Genomic DNA, 24859 nt, shown 5'->3' on the forward strand with positions numbered 1-24859 from the left:
AGAGGGACCCAGGGTTCAACGCAGATGGGGGGGGGGGGGGGGAGAAATTGCAAAAAACAGAAAGGTTTTCCAGAATAGGTAAAAAGGCTGAAAAGAGCTCTCCGACCATGATGCTGCAGTTCCGCAGAGAGAGAGACTGAAGAAGGACCCCCATGTGGATGTGTTGTATAGGACATGCTGAGCATGCCCAGTGTGGCAAGTCAAAGTTCTAGAAGCTTTAACATAAGTTTTCCATGTCGGGGCTCCATCTGATGATGTCACCCATGTGTGAGGACTACCATCCTACTTATCCTCTGAGAATGTCCTTTCTCTGTCCAGTTAAGTCATTTCCATTTAAATGTTTGTTTCATTCATGAAGTCTCTTTCAATCTTTTCTTTTATCTGCATCTCTCCTTTCCCTCAGCCAAGTATGACTTTCCTCTCCTCTCAGCCTGTCTCTCTATGTCTCTTACCCTCCTGCAGTTGCACTCTCACCCCATTTTCTATTTCCTCCCACTAAAAGTGTCTCTTTGAACAATTCTTTCTCCACTAGTCTCACTTCCCCATTTTTTTGTCCCCTTTCACCTTCTATTGGCCAATGTCACTTTTCACTAAATTCTTAAATCTGTTTCCCTTCCTCTCCTACCCTATACCCAATATTCTCTCCTTTTCTATCTCATAAGCTTCTCTGTTCTAACACCCAACTTATCCTTTCCTCTTTAAAAAAGATGTTCTCTTACCCTTACCCTTCCGCCTGTCCTCTCAGCCTCTCCCTGTACTCAACCCTGTTTTTCTGCTCAACCTGTCCTCCACCTCTACTTATAACAGTATCATCTCCTCTTCCACAAAAACATCTTCCTTGCTAAACCTAAATTTTCTCCCAACTTTTCTGTCACCCCAACAAAGTCTCTCTTTTTGCTTTAAACTTCCCACCCTCAGGAACTCAGTTTCCCTCCTCTACCTCCTCCCAAAAGCTCCTCTCCTCCTACTTCTATTCTAGCTTGTATCCCCCCCCCCCCTGCCACACTCTTGAACTATGGCCATTCCCTCGTGGCCTAGGTTTCTTATCCCCTGGGGCTCTCTCTTCTCCTTTCATCTACTCTATGTCCCCTTCCCCTTTGACAGCTACTCCCTAAGTATTCTTCCCTTCCTCCTCCCCTGCATATTTCCCCAGGTACGGTTTCTTTTTTATGCCATGTAGTTCAGCTAAAACACTGAACAGTGCAGTGCAGACACTCATGTTCTGTTCTCATGGCACCCGTAGACTTCAGCTGGCAACACATGATTACTGTAGGAGCGCTGATGCCACACCAATAGTTTTAACTGATTTATGCAAAGAAGAAGAGAGTAGGGCTTTAAGTATGTGCTTCTGGTTGGAGATCCAATCCTCCCTTACTCCCCCAGGAGTTGTGTGCTCACCAGTGATGAGTGACTTTTTAGGCTGACAAGCAGGATTCAAGTTTTTTCTTGTCCTGCAGCACTCTGCTAATAGAGAGAGTATACAATCTTCCTGCCAGTAGACAGCATTAAAGAGGAAGAGCTGCATATTCCCCAGGACTAGAAGACCTCCTCTCTCCTACATACTCATTCACTCTTCCTACTGTAATCACTTACCCCCTTCCCAACTTTCCTCCCTGCAGCCTCTCAACTCCCCCTCTTCCCTAAGAAGAGGAAGCCTATCCCTGCTATTCCCAACACTTCTAGGAGCTCTACATGTATAAAAGGTGCTAAGGTATGACTTGCAGTTTCTGCTTCTGAATCTTGCACTCCAGCAGAGCAGCATGGGTATTGCTCAAGGTGAGAGTTTCAACAGCAGTAACTACAAGTTGCAAGCTGAGCTGGTAGCAGTGTCAGAGGCAATACGGATAGGCTTCCACAGCTCTGGAGGAAGGAGGTATGTTGAGACTACATGAGAGATTGGATGAAGAAGGGATGCTGTGTGGAGGAGAAGGAAGGAAGGGAAAATGTTGGAGGCTAAAGGGAAGAAAGGGTGGACGAGGTGGAAGAGGAGAAAATAAGGGAAAAGTAAAGAGGCTCACAGGGTAGAAAAATTAGCAACTACTGTTTTAATAATCTTTTAAAATCTACAAGTTCTTATGCAGTTTTCTCAATTAAATTATATTAGAGAGGCACAGAAGAAAAAAGTTTATATATTTAAGCATATTGCCAGTACAGATTTCTCCCTTAGGTCTGGCAAGGCCTATATTCCTAAACAGCTATTTCATTTCCATGATGGGTACATGAAGATGGCAAGACTCCCTCATTGAGCTTCCTATACAGCTATTTCAGTTCCATGATGGGTTCATGAAGATGGCAAGACTCCCTCAGTGAGTTTCCATGCAGCAGTCTTGCTGCATTAGACATTTTGCGGGGTACTGTAGATATCAGACCACCAAATGAAGGTCAAGGCTTTTGCAAACAAGAACTATGAGCATCTAAAGCAGGTTAACACGATGACTTTGGTAAATACATAATCCATTCTCACCGAGTTAACTTGCTACATGTGCTTCAATTTGGTGAAGTCCCTCCATTTTCTGCTGATGCATCTTGCTAAGACTTATGTGAACTTTGGAGCTCTAAAGCTCAGATGTTCAAAATTATAATAATCTGAGAACTTTACCACATAATGCTTCTGGATCACCAGTGATCGGGCAAAGTCTTTTCAACCCTTGGTTATCGGCTTTGATGAAGTCATACTAGCACAGGACTTCAAGTGCTATTAATGCACAAATTTTCTTGCACACTTATTCCAGGCTTTATATTTTTGAAGTCCACCCTTTGATAGTGATGATACCAGAGGCTGTGAAAACAGGGAATAGTTACTTGCCACATAGAGACGAGCCAACTGTATAAATTAAGTCAATTCCAATAGGAAATCTGTCCAGATAGTAGTCAAGATCAGTCCAAAAAAAAAAAAAAAGCCGTTTCAAACAGGCTTGGTAAGACTAATGCCAAATGTGTCTTCGAAGAAGCTGTTTCAAAGAATCCTCTCAGGCTTCATGATAGTACCAAGTCCCAAAGGATATCCTTAACCAAAGAGGTCAAAAACATTGCTTAAGCCATAGCTCATTTTAGTGACACAAGCCATAGGTTATCGTCTCTCTAACAGTTATACTCTCAGACCAGAGAATTTTGCCTGAAGGGAAAAAAAACTGGCATCGTCTTCAAGTAGCATAAGTAAATTGAACATTGATGAGCAGCTTGAAACCAATATTCCATTAACAGTGTGATATGGTATAAAACTATTTGTTTTACAATGAACTTGTTAAAAAAAATTTTTTTGAAAATTTCAAACATCTAAAAAGGTGTCATTTGACTCTGCCACTGAAAGAGAATCTCATTTCTTAGCTCTAACAATGTATTAAATAACCATCACACTCTGAAATGTGAGAAGAAAATCACTTACTTGTCATAAATGCAGATGTTAGCAGGAATGGCACTTATGAACCCTACTAATTTCTTGTTTGAAGATACTCGAACTCCACAGTGCCACTGGGGTAGCCAGCCAGGAGGGCGCAGTGCCCTGAAACAAGTTTCATACTATAAATCTGCATTTAATAGAACATGAAAAAATATGCAAAAACCCATACAACTTCATGGAAAAATATAGAAAAGAACTTTCAGCTTACCACTGCAAGAACTCAGAGGAATAATCAAATCTGAACATATTGTCATCATCTTCTACATAGTTTCTCATTTAACAATGTGTAGAGTTCTTTAGCTGTGAGGATTTAAAAAAAAAAAAAATATATATATATATAAAAAGTACAAGAATAGCTTAGGATCCAGTAATACAATGAAAACTAAAGCTAAATAATGTCAGTCAAAGTAAAGTACTTAACAACAAGGAAATTACGTACCACCTCAGCATTGCTCAAATCCAAAGTGTCCCACATAAAACCTTGGGGCAAAGAGTATGGCTCCTGACGAACATTGTCTTTATCTGGTTCAATTGCACCATGCGACGTTATAACTTCATCTAATATTAAAAAGAAAAAAAGAGGGAGGAAATATGAATTTAGCCGAATTCACAAGGCAACAATCCATTTCAACCGTTAAGAAACTGTAGTCATTTGAATGACAATATCTGGCTAAAAAAACGACTTCAGCATGCTGAGAAAAGTACAGTAGAAATCTCTCAAGTTTACAACCATGCATGTTAGTCCTGCTGACAAAACATCCACATATGGCATGCCTAGTAGGTAAAGATGGATTTCTCAATACATTTCTGTCAATGTTGAACGATTTTGGAGATTTTACAACTGTGAAACAAAAGAAAATAGACAAAAGAGAGCCCCTTCAGTAGGCTTCTGAGCTTAGATGTGCTGAAGGATGCTTGAGATTTTCAGAGAATACATTACTACTCAGTCCTGTATTATTGGTTGAGGTGCCTAGTCACAATTTTGGCCCCTAACAGTTGAAAATGCATTAAATGGAAACAGATTTTTCAGCCTACTAGTTTTTGCAAATAATTGTAAAACCCCTCCTTGCCCGTAAGAACCTTGGTTTGTTTATTGTTTAATGCAACACTGTCAAGAGTAAAGTCCTGACTGTTCATGACCTTATATGTGGGATGAGCATCCATATTTTGGCAATTGTGGAAAACTGGTTGTCAGTGGATGGAGGAAGGTAGTTTTTTTCCCAGTTATGTCCTTCAGGATGTAAAATCATTTTTTAATCCCAAGTAGATAAAATGGGGTATGGAGGGTGCTGTTATGAAAAAGGAAAGATGGGCAGTTTTCCTCAAATTGTTTTTAATTATCCGGATGATTACGACTATCTTCTTTTACAACTTTATTTGGACTGTAATATTGGTCTACTAGTTGTTTATTATTCCCTAAGAATCAACATGGGAAAGTTAAATTATATAAATATATTATTAATCTGAGATTTTGATGGTAATCGATTTTAAAATTGCAGATTAATGACTAGTCATGTTTACTGGCTCAAAGTTTTATGATAGCCCTGTCAAAATTGGATTTGGAGTAAATGATTGATGCCTCTAATCATGTACTAGACCTTTTATGTTTAACCTTTTGAAGGGAAATTGTGATGTGAGATCTTTAGGCAGCAGGCCAGTTCCTTGATCAGACCACTGTGTTTTAATTTTCTTCCTTCACTATGAAGGAGGAGTTTGGTGAGGAGAGGCCAGTTAGTGGGTCATGGAGGTAGATTAATCAGGAGATAAAGAAGAAACGTACTGGTTCAAATGAAACTGACAAATTAATTAAATGGGGCTCCCAAATGGACAACACCTCACTACCTCTCCTCTCTTATCCCTCTCTACATCCCTCCTTGTGCACTCCCACTCGTCGGATAAGTCACCTCTATCTGTGCCCTTCTCCTCTACCTGCCAATTCCCAGACTCCATGCTTGCGCCATGTGCTTGAAATAGTCTTCCTGAGCTGGTGCATCATGCTCCCTCTTGCCATGTTTTAAATCCCATCTAAAGACCCACCTTTTTGAAACCGCTTTAAAACCTTTTGCCTGATTGTCTGCTTTTAGTCTTAACTAACTTCTTTTTAAACACTGTCATGCTTTATACCCCAAGTCTCTGTTCCTGTATATGTTTGTCTTATTAGATTGTAGCTCTATTGAGGAAGGACTGCTTTTGTATGTTTGTACTGAGCTGTGTATGTCGTGTAGCGCTATAGAAATGCGAAGTAGAAGTAGAAGCAGCAGCAGCTCAAATCACAGAAATCCTGAATGAGCTATCCCCTTGAGGCCAATGGGTAGAAAGAGGCACCAACAAACTTTCTCACAGTTGATTTTTATAAATTGAAAGTAGCAGTGCGAGGTTTGGAGAGGAGGTGGGTGAATTATCGTGACTCACTCTCCAAGAAGCAATGTTTGTAACTTGACTAACAAACAATAAAAGACAAGAAGAAATTATTTTTCATGCCATTGAATCTGCAGAGAATGGTCCCAGGGAGCTGTTTACTGTAGTAAATAGGCTTCTGCGGAAGGATGTGGCCAAGAATAAAGATGAAATGATTATGCTGGATAGTGACAGTTTTGCCTCACTTTTTTTTCCAGTCTAAGATTCACAATTTATGTATAGATAATTTCTGAACAACTCACAATGGCATTGGTGGGTTTTGGTGCTTCTGAGATTCATCCTGGTCTTGCACTATGACTCAGCAGTTCAAAGGTTTCAGGTATGATTTATTCTAGAGTTTAAATCTTATGCTGTTCATCATTAAGGGGAACATCTTGCACCTTGGATCCCTGAAGAGAGCAGCACATGTGATTCTAAGTCATCTTTTGAAAATGTTTGAATGGTTCTTTGAGCAAAGTTTGGCTCCTCCTTGATAGCAGGCTTCTGTTATCCCTATGCTTAAAAAATCTGGATTAGATTGTTTAGACTGCTCAAATTTATCAACCTGTCGCCAACATTTCATGTTGGCCCAAACTCACAGAATAAGCATAGACTCGTTATACAATTTTCTGGAAGAGACTAGGGACTTGGAATCCCATCAATCGGTGTTTTGAGCTGGTCATAGGTCAGAATAAGTATGTTTCGATACAGGATGATATTTTATGCCTGACAAATAGGGGTTGCAGGGCTGGCCAATTTTGGCTGGTTTTGAACTTGCTTTTGGGCCCGGTTATCGTTCCATTCTTTTAGACTGGAATAGGGCTATTGGGTTTAATGGTCTGATTTTGAGGTAGATTTCCTTTTTTTTTTGTAAATCTGGGGAGCTCAGTTAGAAGGTCCCCTTGCACACACCCCTATCTGTCCCCATTTTCTTCAATTATGGGACAACTTAGGCATCACCTTTATCTCCTCTATTTTTTAGGATCTTTATAAAGCCTTTAGTAGGTTTACCAAAGTCCATTGGTTTTGAAGGGGTACTTCTATGCTGATGTACTGGTGAGTAAGGAACGGTTCAGCTACATGTCTGCATTTAAAGTTTACTGGAGGTTCCCAACTAGTTTCTTGAGGATAAGTTGAGCTCCAAGAAAAACAGATCTTGTTCAGTGGTGGCAAACAGTCTGGGGGATTTGTCCATTCCACTTAGGACTGATTCATGTACTTTCAGTCCTGCGCCAGTTGTGAAAGGTCTGGATGTTACCTTGGACTCTAAATTTTGTTTAGGTTTTCATATTTCCAAAGATCATTTGGGTTGATTTTTGGAAGTTAAGAAACGTTAGGAGACTGCATCTTCTCAGATTTAAAACCTATTAAAATACTGTGGGCCTCTCTGGGTGGTTCACACATACAAGTGGTTCAGATGTGGCAGCTAGAGCAGTGCTGGAATGCAAGAAAGGCTATCACTTCTATGCTATGCATTCTACATTAGCTCCACTGTCAGGCCCGTACAGTAAACTGCGCGAGAGAGCCGGTGCTTGAGGCGAGCGCCGGCTCTCCCGACACACCGGCCCATGCACCTCTCCTGGGTGCATGATTCAGTATGTAAATTAGGGACCGCGCTAATAAGGAGTCGCTAGGGACACTAGTACATCCCTAGCGCCTCCTTATTTCTTCGAGAACGTTATCACAAGATGAGTTAAAACTTTTGGCTAGAGGATTATCTTTTGTACCTACTGCTAAAGTTGATATTTTTGATGTACAAGTTCATTTGTACCGTTTCTTCAGATCTTTGAAATTGAAACTTTTCTTTTCAGATTTCCATCCTCCACAAGATGATTCACTGGTGACAGTGAAATCCAGATGGGTTCCCCCTGGCCCAGTAGACCCTATGCTGTTAGCTTTTGAGAAATTGGTACAAAATGACATTAAATTGCTGACACAAGATAATCACCAATATATTCACTTTAACTTATCAAAGTATGAAAGAACTCTTCTATCTTCTTTGTCCGAGGACCCCTTCCATCATTATTAAATTGGCGGACAAGGGTGGGGGTGTGGTAGTTATGAACAGGGCAGATTACAAATCTGAGGTACTTCGTCAGTTGCATGATACGTCATTTTATCTCCCCTTGACTTCAGACCAGACAGAAACGTTGAAGTTAGAGATAGCTTCGATTGTACAGGAAGCGGTTTCCCACCATTATATTACTAATCGTGAGGCTACTTTTCTCACTATCCAATGCCCTGTCATACCGGTATTTTATGTACTTCCCAAAATTCACAAAACACTTGTGAATCCACCAGGGCGTCCAATCGTGTCAGGGATAGGCTCGGTTTTGGAACCCCTCTCACAATTTGTGGACATTTTTTTGAGACCTTTTGTCCCTACCATTAAATCATACGTACGTGACTCTTCTCACCTTATTACTTTATTAAACAGTGCCAATTTTCCTTCTACCACCTTTCCTATTCATTACCCCTGGATATCGTATCCCTATATTCTAACATCCCACAAGCTGATGCCCTTACAGTAATTCAAAACATTTTAGACTCCCGAATAGAGCCATCTAGGGTTCCAACATCGTTTCTAATGCAGCTTACTAATCTAGCATTAACAAAAAATTATTTCCGGTTTGAAACCTCATTCTATCAACAGATTAAAGCGACTGCAATGGGTGCCACGATGGCACCCAGTTTAGCATGCCTATACGTAGCTCAATTCGAAGAGTCATTTATATATCCTTCTAATTGGTGGCAATTCATACACTCATGGTATCGTTATATTGACGATATTTTGTTAATTTGGTTAGGGACAGAAATTCAATTTTATTTATTTTTTGATTGGTTAAATCAGTGTAACCCCCCATTTACAGTTTAGTTTTTGCCTACATCATTCGATATAGCCTTTCTGAACTTATTAATCTCGAATACAGGTTCAGGTTTTTCTACTACTCTTTTCCGAAAAGAGACTGCCCGTAACACTATATTAAAGTTTGATAGTTGCCACCCTAAAAACCTTAAGAAGAATATCCCCACTGGACAATTCCTGAGATTACGTAGGCTATGCTCATCCACGTCTGACTATGTAGAAAAAGCTAAGGAGATGCTCTCCCGGTTTAGACTGAGAGGGTACCCTTATAAAGTTTTGAAGTCTGCATTTAAGAGAGCCCTATATGTGAATCGGGACTGGTTATTTCTTCCTTCACGAAGAGATGATAACACTTCTTTAAACTGTATTTTGCCTTTTTCACCTCCTAGCCATGCGATATCCAATATTCTTCGGAGACATTGGTCTTCTTTAGCCCTTTCAAACATGTTTCAGGCCTCCCTGAGATTCACGTACCGGAGAGGGAGAAACCTCCGGGATATCCTGACAGATTCAGACTTCTTATCAAATCGTTTTGTTGGCACACAGGTGGGAACACATAAACCATGTGGAAACTGCTCGGTGTGCAAACATACAACTGTACTTTCTCAATTTATTGAACCTCACACTGGAAAGAGCTATGCTCTACGTCATGACTCGGATTGTGCTTCTGAAGGTGTTGTTTATATTATACGCTGCCCCTGTGACAAACTATACGTGGGCAAAACTAAGAGACAGATACGCACCCGTATCATAGAACACAGGTCTAATATAAAACACTCGTAATTTGGCTCCTCTTGTTGACCATTGGGTATCACAGTCACACACAGTATCTGATTTATTCTTTTTTGTTTTAGAGCTTGTTTCCCCCTCCTTGCGAGGTGGCGATTTTGACATTTCACTTACATGCTGTGAACAAAGATGGATACATCGTTTAGACTCTGTCATACCGAAGGGCCTCAATAAAGAAATTGAATGGTTCCATTTTACCTGATACTGATAGGGTGCAGCTGTTACCTTCTTACCTGTGATTGGCTGCTTGTTCCTCTATTTTGATTGGTTTGTGAAACCTGTTTGGCGCGAATTTTTGACAGCTTTGAAGTTCATTTTACTTCATGCTCAAGCGCGCTCCATGCCTGGAATTTATGAACTCCGTCTAAGGTAAAACTGATGCGTGTTGAATTGTATTTATTCTGTACCGGTACCATGCTTTCTAATACAGTCCTTTATAATTATTTTTAGAATTCCTGTAACAAAAATCTTGGGCATCCCTCCCGACGCAGCCGTTTGCGAAACACGGGTCCGTGTCAGGGGACCCCGTGTGCATGAAAGATTGTGTTCAATATATACAGTGGAGTTGCCATCCTTTGAATAAAAGAATTTTTGGATTTATACACTTATTTAAAATCTGGGACTGTATCACTTTATTCCAGCATTTGTTCTGGTTTCTATAGTTTAACTGAATGCTGGCTGCAGCTCGGTTTGCTTGTGGTTTTATATATTGGGAATTATTTCTACTTTTTTGTACACTATGTTGAGCAGCCTTTTTTGGCCTGGAGAGGTGGCTAACAAATATTAATAAATAAATATGGCTTTATAATGTTAAAAAAACACTCCAAACATCCAAATACTTGTTTTGAATTGCACTGGATGATTTTCGTGATGTCTCATTTATGCACAGAACATATGACATATGAGCAGTGATAACACCTTGTCGAGGTACTCCAATCTCAATCTGGTATCATTTTTAAGGGTGAAAGTTCAGTCTGCTGGGCCTTTCACTGGTCTTTTGATTGGAACTGCCAACCAAGGAGTCAATTAATTCTAACTATGATGGAAATTTTGTTGACAAATTTGTTTCAACTCTGAGATACTTCTACAGTTAAATCAACAGAGGCCAGATAGTAATCATACCAATATTTGATTTGCTTTGAGAATTTGGAACTCCACCTGAATGTATATTAACATTTCAAAATCAGCAAAATGAAAATAGTCTTTGGAGAAATGCTTCCTCGTGGGTATAGAACAGAGAGGTAAAATCACTTAAATTTTATTTTCCTTTGAATTTTCAGGTTAGATAGCCTGGAAATTGTGTTTCCTTCCCTGTGCTTGTCAAAGGAATACTTGGGTCATTTTAAAGAGTCTATGATTTATGAGCAGCTTGGAAGAGGGTAACGCAGCAACCGTGAGCAAAAGTTATTTTTATCCCCAAAAAATATATAGCTAGAATGACTATATAGCTCCATGTCAAAGTGGAGAAGCTGAGACAGACATGTTTTTATCCCACTGCATAAATACAAGCCGATACAATACGGATGTGCTAAAATTGTGCATTCATTTTGGGCGCCTGCTTTCTTAACGCACACTCAGCCACCTCTCCTGGGCACGCAACAGAATATTTAAATGAGGGGGGTCACACTAAAATGGAGGCGCTAGGGACAACTGCATGCCCCTAGCACCTCCTTGGCAGCAGACACCCAGGAGAGGTGGCTGTCAGTGGATTAGAAAATGGACACTCAATTTTACGAGCGTCCCTTTTCCTAACCTGACCACAGCACACTTTCATTTTTTTTTTGTACCCTTTTGGTTCCTCCGACTTAATATCGCCAAGATATTAAGGCAGAGGATGTACAGAAAAGCAGTATGTTCTGCTTTTCTTTACAGTTTTTTCTCAGTCGACAAGCAATCATGTATCAGCCATAATGCATGGGGAGTCCCAAGGTGAGTATTGCATGTAAAGCAGCTACTTAACAGACAATCCAGCACCACCAAGTCGAGAATGGACTACTGGGTGAACAGGTTGTGCAAAACTGCTTGTCCAAAGTTAGTCTCTTTGGGACTTGTCATCCAGATAATAGTGGGACATAAAGATTAAACTGACGACTAAGTAGCAGCCTTGCATGGACCTTCAATGGAAGTGTCCCCAAGATGATCCTTTGAAGTTACCATGGCTCATACCTGAGTCTTGACAGAGTCTGTAATCCGTATGCCAGCCAGCGCATAACAGTGCGCTATAAAGTCTGCTAGCCAATCAGAGTTTGTTTGGCAACTGCCCTGCCTAACCTATTGGGATCAAAGGGCACAAACAGTTGAGAAGCTTAACAGTGAGGTTGAGTCCTCTTTAAATAATAAATAATGCTCTCTTACAGTCTAAGGAGTGAAGAGTCTGTTCTCCTTTGTGCGTATGCAATCTTGAAATGAATGTCAGCAGCACAACAGCTTGAATGATGTGGAAAACAGATACCACTTTTGGAAGGAACTTAGGGAGAGTACCCAAACTTCAGTTGGTAAAAAATCAACACAAAAAAACCCAAACTGCAGGTATGGTGAAAATGAAACTAGACTCTGTAATTCACTTCACTTAGTGTCAAAGTGACAGCAACAAGAAACCCACTTTCCAGGTGAGAAACTTCAAGTCCACCAACTCAAGAAACTTGAAGGGAGATTTCATGAGTTAAACTAAGTATCGTGTTCAAATTCCAAAGGACTGGAGGTTTACTGACCAGAAGCTTAGCTCTCTGGCATTCTATCATGAACTTAGATAAAGGATGAAGAGAGATTGGAGCCCCCTTCCACCTGCTGTGATACACTATAGTGGTACCAAGATGAACCCTAACTGAAGAGATGCTGAGGCCTGAAAACAAGAGGAAAAGTAGGTATTGAAGCAAGTTCCTTGGGCCACAGGAGAAGGAATTCAACTGGCTGCTCTTCAACAATGTTAAGAACCTCTTCCACTTGAAACTGGAGAATTTTCTGGTTGAAAATCAGCACATCGTCTACCCTCTTAGGAGGGAAACTACCAACCGTTGACATCTGTGCTGTGAGGGCCAGCAATAGCAAGGTTGGATGGCAGAACTTGTTCATTTTTCTTGTATAATAACTGAGATATCCCAAAGGAATAAGAGAATGACTGGATAGACAGATGGATATGGATACTGTAGGAAGGCCAATACTGTGGAATTACCCTTACTTTGTTTTTTGAAGGACTTTCTGCACTATTCTGGCAATGAGAGGAATTGATGGGTTGCCTAGAGTAGAAAGATGCTCTAATCAGGAAACAAAATCTTCAGGAGCAAATCTGTAGTTGCTTAGATGTATGGAACAGAGCATTTCAACCTTCCTGTTATCTTGAGGCAAACTAGTAATTGGAGAGCACAAGTGATTTCCAAAGTTATTATTTCTTGATCCATCATGCAGAAGCACAACTTTGCTGAGATAGTCCGTTAATGCATTCTGGATTTCCAGAAGATAAGTGGGCCTATAGATGCATGTTGTGATGATTGGTCCATAGCCAGATTCAGAGAGCCTCCTCACAGAGGGTGCAAGAGCCCATGCCTTCCTGTTTGTTTATATACATCCATGGCCACTGGGTTGTCTGTATCAATATTCTCTTTTTTGATAAGACCGGAAAAGGATCTTAGTGCATAATGGATGTTTCATAGCTCCAGAATGTTGATTTGCAGGTGATTTTCCACTAGGGATCACAATCCTTGGGTCCAGATGATACCACTGTGCACTCCTCTGCATTCCACATTTTCTGGTAGAGGCATTGGTGGATGAGTTCACTTGAAGCACTACGATATGTAGTGAGACACCAACCTCGAGAACATCCGGGTTCATCTACCACTTGAAGCATATTCATAACTCAGGAGTTACAGTGATCTGATGGGACAAAGCTGGGACAGTTGATCCCTCTGGCCTTAGATGTCCCACAGAAGACTCCTGCACACATAGACAAGACAGAAGAGCCACATTGCTGGTGTCAAGTCCTATGGAAGAAGGGACCTCACCAAGCCCAACAAAATTCCAGCTCTTCTGATAAAATGAAACACCTTTCTCCTTGAAGTATCTATCCAGGCTTCTATAAACTGTATCCTTTGTGAAAAGGACTAAATTGGGCTTCAGGAACACCAGGGACTGGAGAAGCTGAAGACAATCTTACTGGAGACAAGCCTCTCACCAACAGTCAGCCAGGTATGGGAACACGCAAACTCCCTAATGATGAAGCTGTGCCGTTATGCAAGAGACATTTTGTGAACACTGTCCGGACTACTGGCAGGTCAAATGGAAGCACAAACTGGTTGCACAAACTGACTGCATATCCATCACCATGAACCTGAAGAACTTTCTGTGGGTGGAATAAATGGGAATGTACACATATGTATCTTCAGATTCAGAGTCCATAATTAATTATACGGCTGAACAAAAGGCAGAATTGTTTGGAGAAAGTTCATCTTGAACTTCTCTTGCACTAACAATCTATTCAGCTTCCATAAATACAGGATAGGCCTCAACCCCCCCTAATTTCTTGGGGATTAGAAAGTACCAGGAATAGAACCCCTAGCCACATTCCTGAGCTAAAACAAGCTTGATAACCTTCTGTTGAAGGAGAAATGTGGCTTCCAACTGCAGTTGAGCAGATTGAGAGGGATCAGAGCTGAAGGCTGCATTCCATTGGATTGGAGAAGGAATGTCCAAAAACGGATCCAGGGCCTAGGCTGAGATTGTTGCTGGATTCAGCTGATGCCTCTCCCTCTGCTGATCTCTAGAAGGCAACTGCTGCAGAAATGTAAGAGGAGCTCGATGATGCTGAAAAGGATGGAAGAGGTGGTCTCTGGGAAAAATGGATACTTGCAGGCAAAATGCTGGCATCTGGTAGGAGCTGGCTAGTCTCCTGTCGCTACAGACAGCAACTGCAGAGGGGATTGATGATGCTTAATGAGAGCCACCATCTCCTGCACTTTACACCCAAATAAAAGTTCTCTCTGGTACAGGGTACATCCACCAAGTGATCATGCACATCTTCATGAAGACCACTTGCTTGCAACCACTTAAGCTTCCTGGCCACCAATGCACACTGAGCAGAGGATTTCAAAGTAGTGTCCGCAATGATGCCTAGATCCTTTTCCTGGGTGGAAACTCCTAATATGGAACCTTAAACCATGTAAGTACAATATGGGTTATTTTTCCCTATATGCATCACTTTGCACTTGTGCACATTAAATTTCATTTGCCATTCAGATGCCCATCTCCCAGTCTTGCAAGGTTTTCCTGCAATTTCTCACAACCCGCTTCTGATTTAACAACTCTGAATAAATTTGTGTCGTCTTTCCCTGCAAGTACCAGTACTTTATGCTTGATTTTGAGTTATGTTTATATTCTTGTTTTGCTGAAATAGTCAACCTCTTTTCAGCTTCAATTTCTTCACTGATTATGGGACATTAGCATCTAGGATATGTTGATATTTAGTTGAATCCATTCTTCCTTCTACCCACACAATTTTTCCTGTGCAACTGACTGCCACACAACCTCCCTTGGTATAATAGACCCACCCTGTGCTTAATGATTTGGCAAGTGTTTTTTTTCTACAAATGCCTCACCCTTTTTTTTTCCCCCCAAATGTATCTTATGTGGCTATGGCCGAACAGTTCAGCTTTATTTTTCTCAATCCAAAGCAATTTGTTCCAAAAACATTTTAGGTTCATCAAGGTTTTGTTTTCCTTTGTGTACTTTAGACAATGACTTGGTTGTGATGAAGTCATAGAAAGATTTCCTTCTGAAAACTCTCCCATGCAGATCATTGTTGTGTAAGAACCCACTGTACTGTAGAGCACTATTCCAGTGGCAGCTAAAGTTTTTCAGCAGATCATTTGTAGCTCTGCAAATTCTATTTTGCAAATCTGATCAGTTTCGGGCAGTTCTATCAGAAATTTTTCTTTGTCTTCTAGATCTTGCCCTAATCTCAGTAGTTCCCTCTACCTTCTACTACATTTATTGCCAGACAGATTAGGAAGTAGTAATGCTAAAGATTCTTCTTAAAAAAGTAATCTGGATGCAACACAATTAATTGGAACTATGAAAGAACAAGGAATTGGCAAAGCCATATTATACATCACTTATTTTATATACCGGTATATATATTTTTTTTAAGTACATTCAAAGCAAAAGACTATGAGGTAGTCAGTTGGGTTGCTCGATGATGGGGGCAAAATGGATCCAGGAGGAGGACAAGGAAATAGCAAAACTGAATGAATTATTTGCCTAGGTCTTTACTGAGGAGGATGTTGGGAACATTCCTTTATTTATTTATTTATTTCTCAAGATTTTTTAACAAAACAACAATCAAATTAAAACTTGTTACAGATATACGGAGTCTTTAAGCAATCAAAAAACAATTTTAACATAAAAAAGTATAAATTCTTTACTCCATGTTTTCCCTAAGTCCTCAACAACGGGGGATCAAGAATAGGAAATAAACAAGGCATATCTATAATACAAAAAGCTTTGAAAGTATTGAGACGAACTAACTTGGTTTGCCTAATTTCTATAAGTCATAGAGCAGGGGTCAGGAACCTTTTTGGCTGAGAGAGCCATAAACGCCACATATTTTAAAATGTAATTCCATGAGAGCCATACAATATGTTTAAAACTAAATACAAGTAAATGTGTGCATTTTATGTAAGATCATACTTTTAAATTACAATAAGTCTCTGAAAATATTACACCAGGCCTTAAGACACCAATACATCTCCTATTAGGAAAACGGACCAAGTCAGGCTGCTATAGAGTCCAACACAGAAACTACACGCCAGCAGAAAACCTCACCTGAATCACGTGCTGTCCCTCACCTAACATAGAATAGAGAGACCAAAACGCATAACAAGAAGCATGCAGAAAAAACTGAATTGGAAACTGCAACAAGCCAGAGTCTCTGTATGCAGTGTAACAAAGGAAAAAGAAACATCACCCATCCTTATAAAACAAATCAAGAAATATAAAATAATCAGCAGTAAAACTGTACTAACAAAAAGAACATATTTTGAAACAGCTGATGAGTGGAATATCCAATAATTAAAAACTCATATAAAACATTTCCAGATACCAACAAAATATTTCAAAATAGACACAAAGACCCAGTAATGAAAAATAATAAGGATACAAAAATTTTTTTGCTCTGCATACCTGGGAACATTTGATATCCAGGTGTCCTGAGATTGTTCTGAATTAGCAGGAGGTGGGGTGGTTTGCTTGGAACTTGCTCCTCTCTCAGTCACATATCAGCGCTCTCTCTCACACTGGCTCTCAATGACACACCTATACACACATGCTCAGTCCTCACATATACACATGTTTTTTCTCTCTCACTTATATAGGCTCTTAATTACACATTTACACACATGCTGTCTATCTTTTCACGCTTACACACACACACAGGCTTTCAATCACATAAATACATGCTGTCTTTTTCTCTCACACACAGACTCTCATTCACATGCTTACAAACATGTCCTCTCTTTCTCTCATTTACACACAGGCTCTCAATCACATACTCACATGCTCCTTCACCTAAATCAGCTCTCAGTCACACATAGACATACATGATCTCTCTCTTACTTATACACACAGGCTCTTAATCATACATACACATTTTTTTATTTTTTATTTAAGTTTTTTATATACCGGCATTCAAGACTGGTAGTCCCATCATGCTGATTCACATAGAACAGGAGTGCAAATTAAACTTAAACTTAAAACAATAGAGCGGAAAAAGCAGTTACATGTAACAGGGATAATAGAACTTGGCGTAGGAAAAAAAAGAAAAGAACAAACCATGATTTCTCTCACACACAAAGGATCTCAATCATACACACATACTCTTCACACAAACAGGTTTCAATCACAAAAACTTACACATACAGGTTCCCAATGGTAAACTTACATTCATGCTCTCTCTCTCTCACAGGCAGGCTCTCAATCACAGACATACTCTCTTTCACATGTACAGGCTCTCAATCATTCACATACATGCAATCTCTCACTCACACACACACACACAGCGCCCCCCCCCCCCCCCCCCCGCGGCCCGGAAGAGGAAGTGGAGAGTATCGGGTGCCTGCGCAGCAAGAAGAGGCCACGCTAGTACGCTCGGCATCGGACCGAAGAAAAGAAGACTGCAGTGCGGCTCGGAGGAAAATGAAGAGGTTCAGCCGCGGCCGATGGGACTCCGCCTCCACGAGGGCTGAAAATGAAGAGGTTAGCGTTGGGAGGAGGCTGCTGCTGCTGCGAGTTTAAACCCCTTATCAAGAAGCCTACTCTAGACCCCAAAGACCCCCTCCAACTACCGTCCCATATCCAATCTTCCCTTCATTGCCAAAATAATGGAAAAAGTAGTAACGCCCAACTAATGGACTACCTAGAAGACAACTGCATCCTCCACTCATCCCAATTCGGCTTCCGTAAGAACCTGAGTACTGAAGCCCTCCTGCTTTCCCTTACAGACTCTCTCCTCACTGGTCTTGACCAAGGACACAACTTTCTCATAGCTTTCCTAGACATCTCAGCTACCTTTGATACAATAAGCCACGACCTCCTCATCTCCAGTCTCTCAAACATAGGTATCTCCAACACCGCCCTCCTCTGGTTCAAATCCTACCTAGCCAACAGACGCTTCTCTGTAAAACTGAGCAGCTCTGAGTCCTCTCTTTTCTCTCTCGCCCAAGGAGTACCCCAAGGCTCCTCTCTCTCTTCCACCCTCCTTAACATCTACCTCCTTCCGCTCTGTCATCTTCTCTCAGACCTCGGCCTCAAATTCTACATCTATGCTGATGATGTTCAGATCATCATACCCCTCCATAAAACTATCTATCTCCACTACCCTATGCCTTACCTCCATCAACTCTCTACTCTCCTCCCTACAGCTTGCCCTCAACGCCTCCAAAACCAAGCTCCTCCTCGTCCACAGCCATCAAACTTTAAGCTCCTACCCCCTAACGACCCTAAGACCCTCTCCTTAACTGCTCAGCCCACTGTCCGAAACCTCGGTGTCCTAATCGACCCCCTCCTGAATCTAAAAACTCACATCAGCTCCGTCCTGAAAGGAGGCTTTTACAAACTCAATATCATCAAAAAGCTCAAGCCTCTACTTCACACCCATGATCTTAAAACAGTTGTCCAAGCCACCCTCTCATCCAAGCTGGACTACTGCAACTCCCTATACCTTGGGACTCCCTCACTCTACCATCAAACCCCTCCAGATACTTCAAAATGCCACGGCGAGGACTCCTCAGCAACACATGCAGAACAGACCACATCACCCCAGTTCTTAAGGACCTCCACTGGCTCCCCCCATCTCATTCCGTATCCTTTTCAAAACCCTCACCATCATTCACAAATCTATTTACAAGAGCGACTCCTCATGGCTCAGCGAACCTCTTCAACTCTCACAATCAGCACGTCCCACTAGAGCAAACCTCGCCTGTACCCTACAAGTCCCACCCCTCAGAAGGCCCGCCTCTCCGCAACCAGGGACCGCGCCCTATTCCATCGCAGGTCCAACCCAATGGAACGCCCCTAACTGCCCACCTCCGCCTTGAGTCATGCCCCATGAAATTCAGAAAAATGCTCAAAACCTGGCTTTTCCACCAGGCCTTTCTGGACTAGCCCCCCCTCCCCCTCTATTCACCTTTGATTCCCCCACTCTTCACCTGACCCCCCCTTTCCTTCTATGTAAATATGTTTATTCTCTTACCTTCCCTGAATTATTTTTTGTAAATATGTTATATATTATGTAGCATCATTTCCATTTTTTTGTAAATATGTTCATATCCCTCTCCCCCCCCCCTTCTGTAGTTTCTCTAGCTTGATATTTGGCTCCTCCTCATAGCCCCTTTTCTATTGTTTATTGTTCTCTTGTTTCCCCACTCCCCGTTCGTTTGTAATTTCTACCTTTTCGTTACGATGTAAACCGATATGATGTGTATTTTAATGTCGGTATAAAAAAGCCGTTTTAAATAAAATAAATAAATAAAATAACCTGAATTTTTGGTGTTGCAAGTGCTTCTTGCAGAGAGTCTTATTGATTATTAAGAATGTGGTCAAGTTTTGCACAGTTCCTTCTGCTGGCCAAAGGTGGTCACAGACTTCCTTTTGGATTCAAGTGATTTATCTTCATTTGTCACTAAAAATTATGGAAGATTTTAGAGAAAAAATAAATTAATTGTTAGGTATGATTATGCAGGTAGTTTATAGGAAAAGAGCTGATCCAGTGGCTCAATTTGATCAAAATATAAGGGGGTCAGGAGATCTCTAAGTGACATATCAGCAGTTTGGATAAGGAGCACAACAAATCGCCAGTCCTGCTTGATTTGAAATAGCCCACTGCAGATGGCTCCTCTGCTGCAAGGTTAATTTCACATCATCCCAAAGCATTTGACATCTTAGCAAGGGGAGAGACTATGTACTGAAAGGGTGAGGAGCCTCAGTGGTAGACGCCAAGCTACTCTGAACAGGAATATGATAAACATTGCAAAGGAGTTGACCCCCAGGCCCTTGGGGAATATAATAAGGACTTTCTGATACAGACAACTGGGGACTCACTTGTTCCTCCTTAGGTGCTTATGGCTTCTTACAACAGACCCTTTGATATGCTGAGTCCTCTAACAGGTCCACTTCAGGTGTACCCATGGGGAAATCCAAACCCACAGGTTTAGACATTTCTAATTGCTTAACCTGGTACAAGAAAGTGGCTGAATACCTTGGGGAAGCTATATCTCCACCCTTAAATACCACAGGCTTATACACTTTTGTCCAAAGCTCATTTAATTGAGCTTTTATGAAGCTAAATTCTTTGTAGTCTTTTCTAATGTATCTTTCAATCCAACATTAACAGATTTTTGTTTCCTTTGGTAAGCTTCCTGCCACCAAAACACACACCTCTCTCTTCTCTGGAACTTTTCATTTTTTCCAAAGAAGGGAATATATTTTACCGCTTCAGAATTGGCTACTGATGCACAGTACTTTTTTCACCTTTCCCTGGATACACAGAGTTAAGCTGTAAGCAAATCAAACAGTAATCGGACTCAATGAACTTAAAATTATATAGTCAAGCTGAAAAAGACCTTAAGTTACATAGAATCTAAGCCCTTTTGAAATTACCCCATGCTAATTGGCCCAAAGGGATGGTTAACACGGGAAATATCCCTTAATTGTACAAACCTTCTGTCCTCCCTGTATCCCCTGCCAAAAATCTCAAGAATGTTCTGCTCCCCCTCTCAAATAAAAAGCAAACAAACATTCTTAAGAACCCACTGATCTCCCCTTAAGGCCCCTTCCCTCCCCCCAAATCTCTCAAAAACATATTGAGCCCCCTGAGGTTTCCCTCCCACAATTTTAAGAATCCCCTGGACAACTTCACTCTTGTGCAGCCCTTCAGAAAAGGGTCCCAGTGCCATGTCTTCAGAATGATAGTTCAGTATCCAGGGATGATTTGGCATCAATTAAAATTCTGAACCTTGCATGTGTGGATCAAAGTGCAAGGCATCACTAGATCTCACTGGCCACAGCCTGTAGAAAGTAACAGACTATCTTTCTGCCAGCTCAATACTGAGAGCCCTTTCTAAGGGTCCTAATGGTGGGCAGGGAAAGGGGGGGGGGGGTTTCTTCAGATTTTGGGGTAAAGGAGGCATGTCTTTTGAGGGGAATGCTCCTAGGGATGCATCTGTTGTGCCACAGGGCTGTGGTTTGTCACCACATCCCCTGCTTCTATAGACCTGTGCTGTCCAGAACTGTGGCTTGTGTGCACTCTTTGCAAAGTATACACATTGGCCTGCAGAATGTGTCCCCTTGCAGTCATTGGAGGCTGCGTGGAACCTGATAACCAAAGGCCACTTTTCTGGGCCTAAGTGTATTATATATTTATTTAAAACTTTTTTATGCTGACATTTATTTGCATATCACATCGGTTTACAAAGAACGGGTAAACATAACTTTGGAAAGTAAAGTAAAGTTACATGTAACAGGGAGATAAAGGAACAATGGGGGTATAAGAGACAAAATAAAGAGAAGTCAGGAGGACCAAGGCAAGGTGTTTATAGTTGAACTTGAGGCATAAGTAAATAAACTTGGATGCTGTAGGGTTGGGGAGGCACGTATCAAAAAGGGGGTGGGGGGGGGGGGGCGGCGTTATGTGAATGCCTGTTTGAATAGCCAAGTTTTTAGTTTTTTCTTAAAAGTCTTGGTACAATGTCCTTGGTGCAGGTCAGGGGGCACAGAGTTCCATATTGATGGTCCACCTATGGATAGCACCTGTTCTTTGGTGGAAATGTGTTGGGTGAGTTTGGGAGGGTGTGAAAAGGAATCCTTTGTAAGCAGATCTGGTGGGTCTATTAGAGGTAAGGTAATGTAAGGAATCATTAAGCCAGTGAACATTCTGGTTGTGAAGGTCTTGTGATGTCTGGTTGTGAAACTCTTATGGAGAAATCTGGAGGGGATCGGGAGCCAATGGAGGGTCTTTAAGAATTGGCGTAATATGATCTTTTCTGCGGGTGTTGGTGAGGATTCTGGCCGCCGCGTTTTGCAGCATTTGGAGAGGTTTGATCTTAGTTGTGGGCAGACCTAGGAATAGTGTGTTGCAGTAGTCGATTTTTGTGAATAATGTAGCTTGAAGGACTGTTCGAAAGTCATTAAGATGAAAGAGGGGTCTTCGTTTCTTTAGAACCTGCGCAATCTTTGGTGGTGTTGATTAATTTTTTTAGATTGAGTTGGCTGTCCAAGATGACTCCTAGGTCTCTTACATACTGGGAGAAAGTAAAGGAGGGGTCCAAAGGGGGGGGGTTGTAGTGATCCAGAGAGATAAGGAGCTCTGTTTTGGACGTGTTGAGGGCAAGACTGAGGTTTGTGAGGAGGTGATTGATTGATGTGAGGCAGTCATCCCAGGTTCTGAGGGATTTGGACATCATCCGCTTAGATATAGTGTGTAAGACCTAGGTCAGCAAGGAGCTGGCATAGGGGCAAGAGGTAGACATTGAAGAGGGTCGGGGGGAGAGGGATGAGCCTTGGGGAACACCTCAAGTTAAGTTAATGGGGATAGATTCATTATTGCCTATTCTGACCTTGTAGTATCTGTTGTTGAGGTAAGATTCAAACCAACTAAGGCTGTTCCGGTGATGCCTATTTCAGAGAGACGATCTATTAGAATGTTGTGACTGATAGTATCAAAAGTGGATGAAATGTCTAGCATGGCTAGAATATAAGAATGGCCCTTATCTAGTCCTTTGAGGAGGGAATCTGAGAGGAATATTAAAAGGGTTTCTGTGTTGAAGAATTTACGGAAGCCAAATTGGGATGGGAATAGAATATTATGTTTTTCCAGGTGTTCGGTGAGTTGGAGGTTAACTACCCTTTCCATGAGTTTTGATAGAAACGGAAGGTTGGAGACTGGCCGAAAGTTTGAAGGGTCTGAAGGGTCGATGCTAGGTTATGGGTTTGAGGATGGCTTGTTTCAAAGGGGTGGGAACAAATCCAAGGGAGAGGAAGCAGTTGATAATTTCTGCTAGGGGTTTAGCTATGATATCTGGGATGGTCAAAAGATTTTGTTGGGATGGTGTCAAATGGGTGTGAAGATGGTTTCATTTTCTTAAGCAGTGATTCAATTTCAGAAGAGGAGGTGGTTTTGAAGGAGTCAAGGGTGATATTAGGATTTTTAGGAATGGATTGGGGTGGGGTGGGGGGTAGATGGTGGGAATCGTACCATGAGCTTGGCGATTTTGTTGTGGAAAAAGTCAGCAAGTTCGTTGCATTTGCTTTTGGCTTCATTATCTGAAATGGGGGGGCGGTGCAGTTTTTGAGAGCTCTGAGACATATGATAAAAGGCTTTGGCATTATTTTGGAAATTGTGGATTTTAAGGGCATAGACATCTTTTTTGGTTTTAAGGATGGTAGTTCTGTAGGAGTGGAGAGCGTATTTGTATGCGGCTAGCAGGGTGGGGGAGGGGTCCTTGCGCCATTTCTTGTCTTTAGCTCAGGAGAGTACCAAGGTTTTTTTGTGTTGAAAGCAGGGTTTAGTTCTTTAGACACTAATGGGCATATTTTGTCAGCGATGTTATTGGTTATCTTGTTCCAAGAGGAGAAGGCAGTGTCTGTGTTATGGCTATGGCTGCTATGTAGCCGCCTCACCACCAGAGGTCCCCCACGAGCATGTTCTTCTGGCTGGCCCACTCCTTCCTTCCTGTCTACTCTATACCCCAGACTTTCCTTTATAACCCTGTCTAGCAGTTCCATCGGTGCTTCAGCATCGAGCTCGCCTGGGCTCCCTGCTCTAGCCTTCCTTGCTTTGCTGTGCATGTGGCCTACGGGCCTTCGGGCCCTTTGCCTTCTGTGTGTGGCCTTCGGGCCCTCAGGCCCGCCCGTCTGTGGGTGGCCTTCGGGCCCTCAGGCCTGCCGTATGTATGTGTGGCCTTAGGGTCTCTGCCTTGTCGTCTTCAGGCTTATGTGTTTCATGTCCAGTGTAGGGTTGTCCTGGGTTGTCTGTCTGTCTTGTCTCCTTAGGTTCCCTCAGTCTAATCAATATACCTCCAGTCAGTTTCACCCTTACCTGCATGCTTTCAGTATTCAGCCTTACCAGCACCCAGTTCCTGTTCACTTTTACTTGCAGTCACTCTCATACATACCTCTCATACATACCATGAAGGTACTCAAGCTCACCCATACTTCCATGCATCTAGTATCAGATATTGCCAGCCTGTGTTATACTCCATCTGTCTATTCCACCTTCAGATTACCATAGGGTTTTCTTATTCCTGCCTGCACCAGCCAGTACTAGACACTACTGTCTCTCTCCACCCCGAGACACTCCTCATAGTGGTGTTCACAACATGAGACCTGTGCCCAGTCGTAACAGTCGGCTTTAGAACGGTCTAATTTATTGAGGGCGTTAGTGAGGAAGAGTATAAGTTCCTCTTTAGTGCATGGTTTTCTGAACTGTATAGTATTGATGTGGTTGGAGCTGGGGCAGGTTGTTATCTTTATGGCAAGCTTGGTATTTAGAAGTGAGTGATCAGACCAGGGGACAGGGGTGCAGGCAGGTGTGTCGGCGGGGAGGAGGTGGGAATTTATAAATATCAAATTGAGGGTGTGACCTGCTTTGTGGGTGGGGTTGGTTATGATTTGTTTAAAGCCCATAGCAGAAATGGAAGATAGAAAGGCTTTCACAGGTGAGGGGTGGGGGAATAGTGTCTATGTGGAGCTTGAAGTCCCTGAGGATAATGGCAGGGATGTCCATATCTATGTGGTCGGCTATAAATTCAATGATGGTGGAGGCGTTGTGATCAAGGAGACCTGGGGGAGTGTAGACTAGGCAGACTTGTAGTTGGGAAGATTTGAAAAAGGCTATTTCGAATTTGGGGGCAGTGTTGACTGTCTGA

At 41.8% G+C, this 24859-nt stretch overlaps 1 protein-coding gene across 1 annotated transcript in view; it reads right to left on the reverse strand.

The window, feature by feature from the left end:
* The window catches only part of NMT2 (N-myristoyltransferase 2), a 188454-nt gene that overhangs the window by 94683 nt on the left and 68912 nt on the right, over positions 1 to 24859 (reverse strand). The window contains 4 exon segments of the mRNA XM_029588818.1: positions 3386 to 3502; positions 3609 to 3670; positions 3672 to 3700; positions 3836 to 3958. Coding sequence (XP_029444678.1) covers positions 3386 to 3502; positions 3609 to 3670; positions 3672 to 3700; positions 3836 to 3958 — 331 coding nt within the window.

The sequence above is a fragment of the Rhinatrema bivittatum genome, chromosome 2, assembly GCF_901001135.1.
Source record: "Rhinatrema bivittatum chromosome 2, aRhiBiv1.1, whole genome shotgun sequence".
NCBI lineage: Eukaryota > Metazoa > Chordata > Amphibia > Gymnophiona > Rhinatrematidae > Rhinatrema > Rhinatrema bivittatum.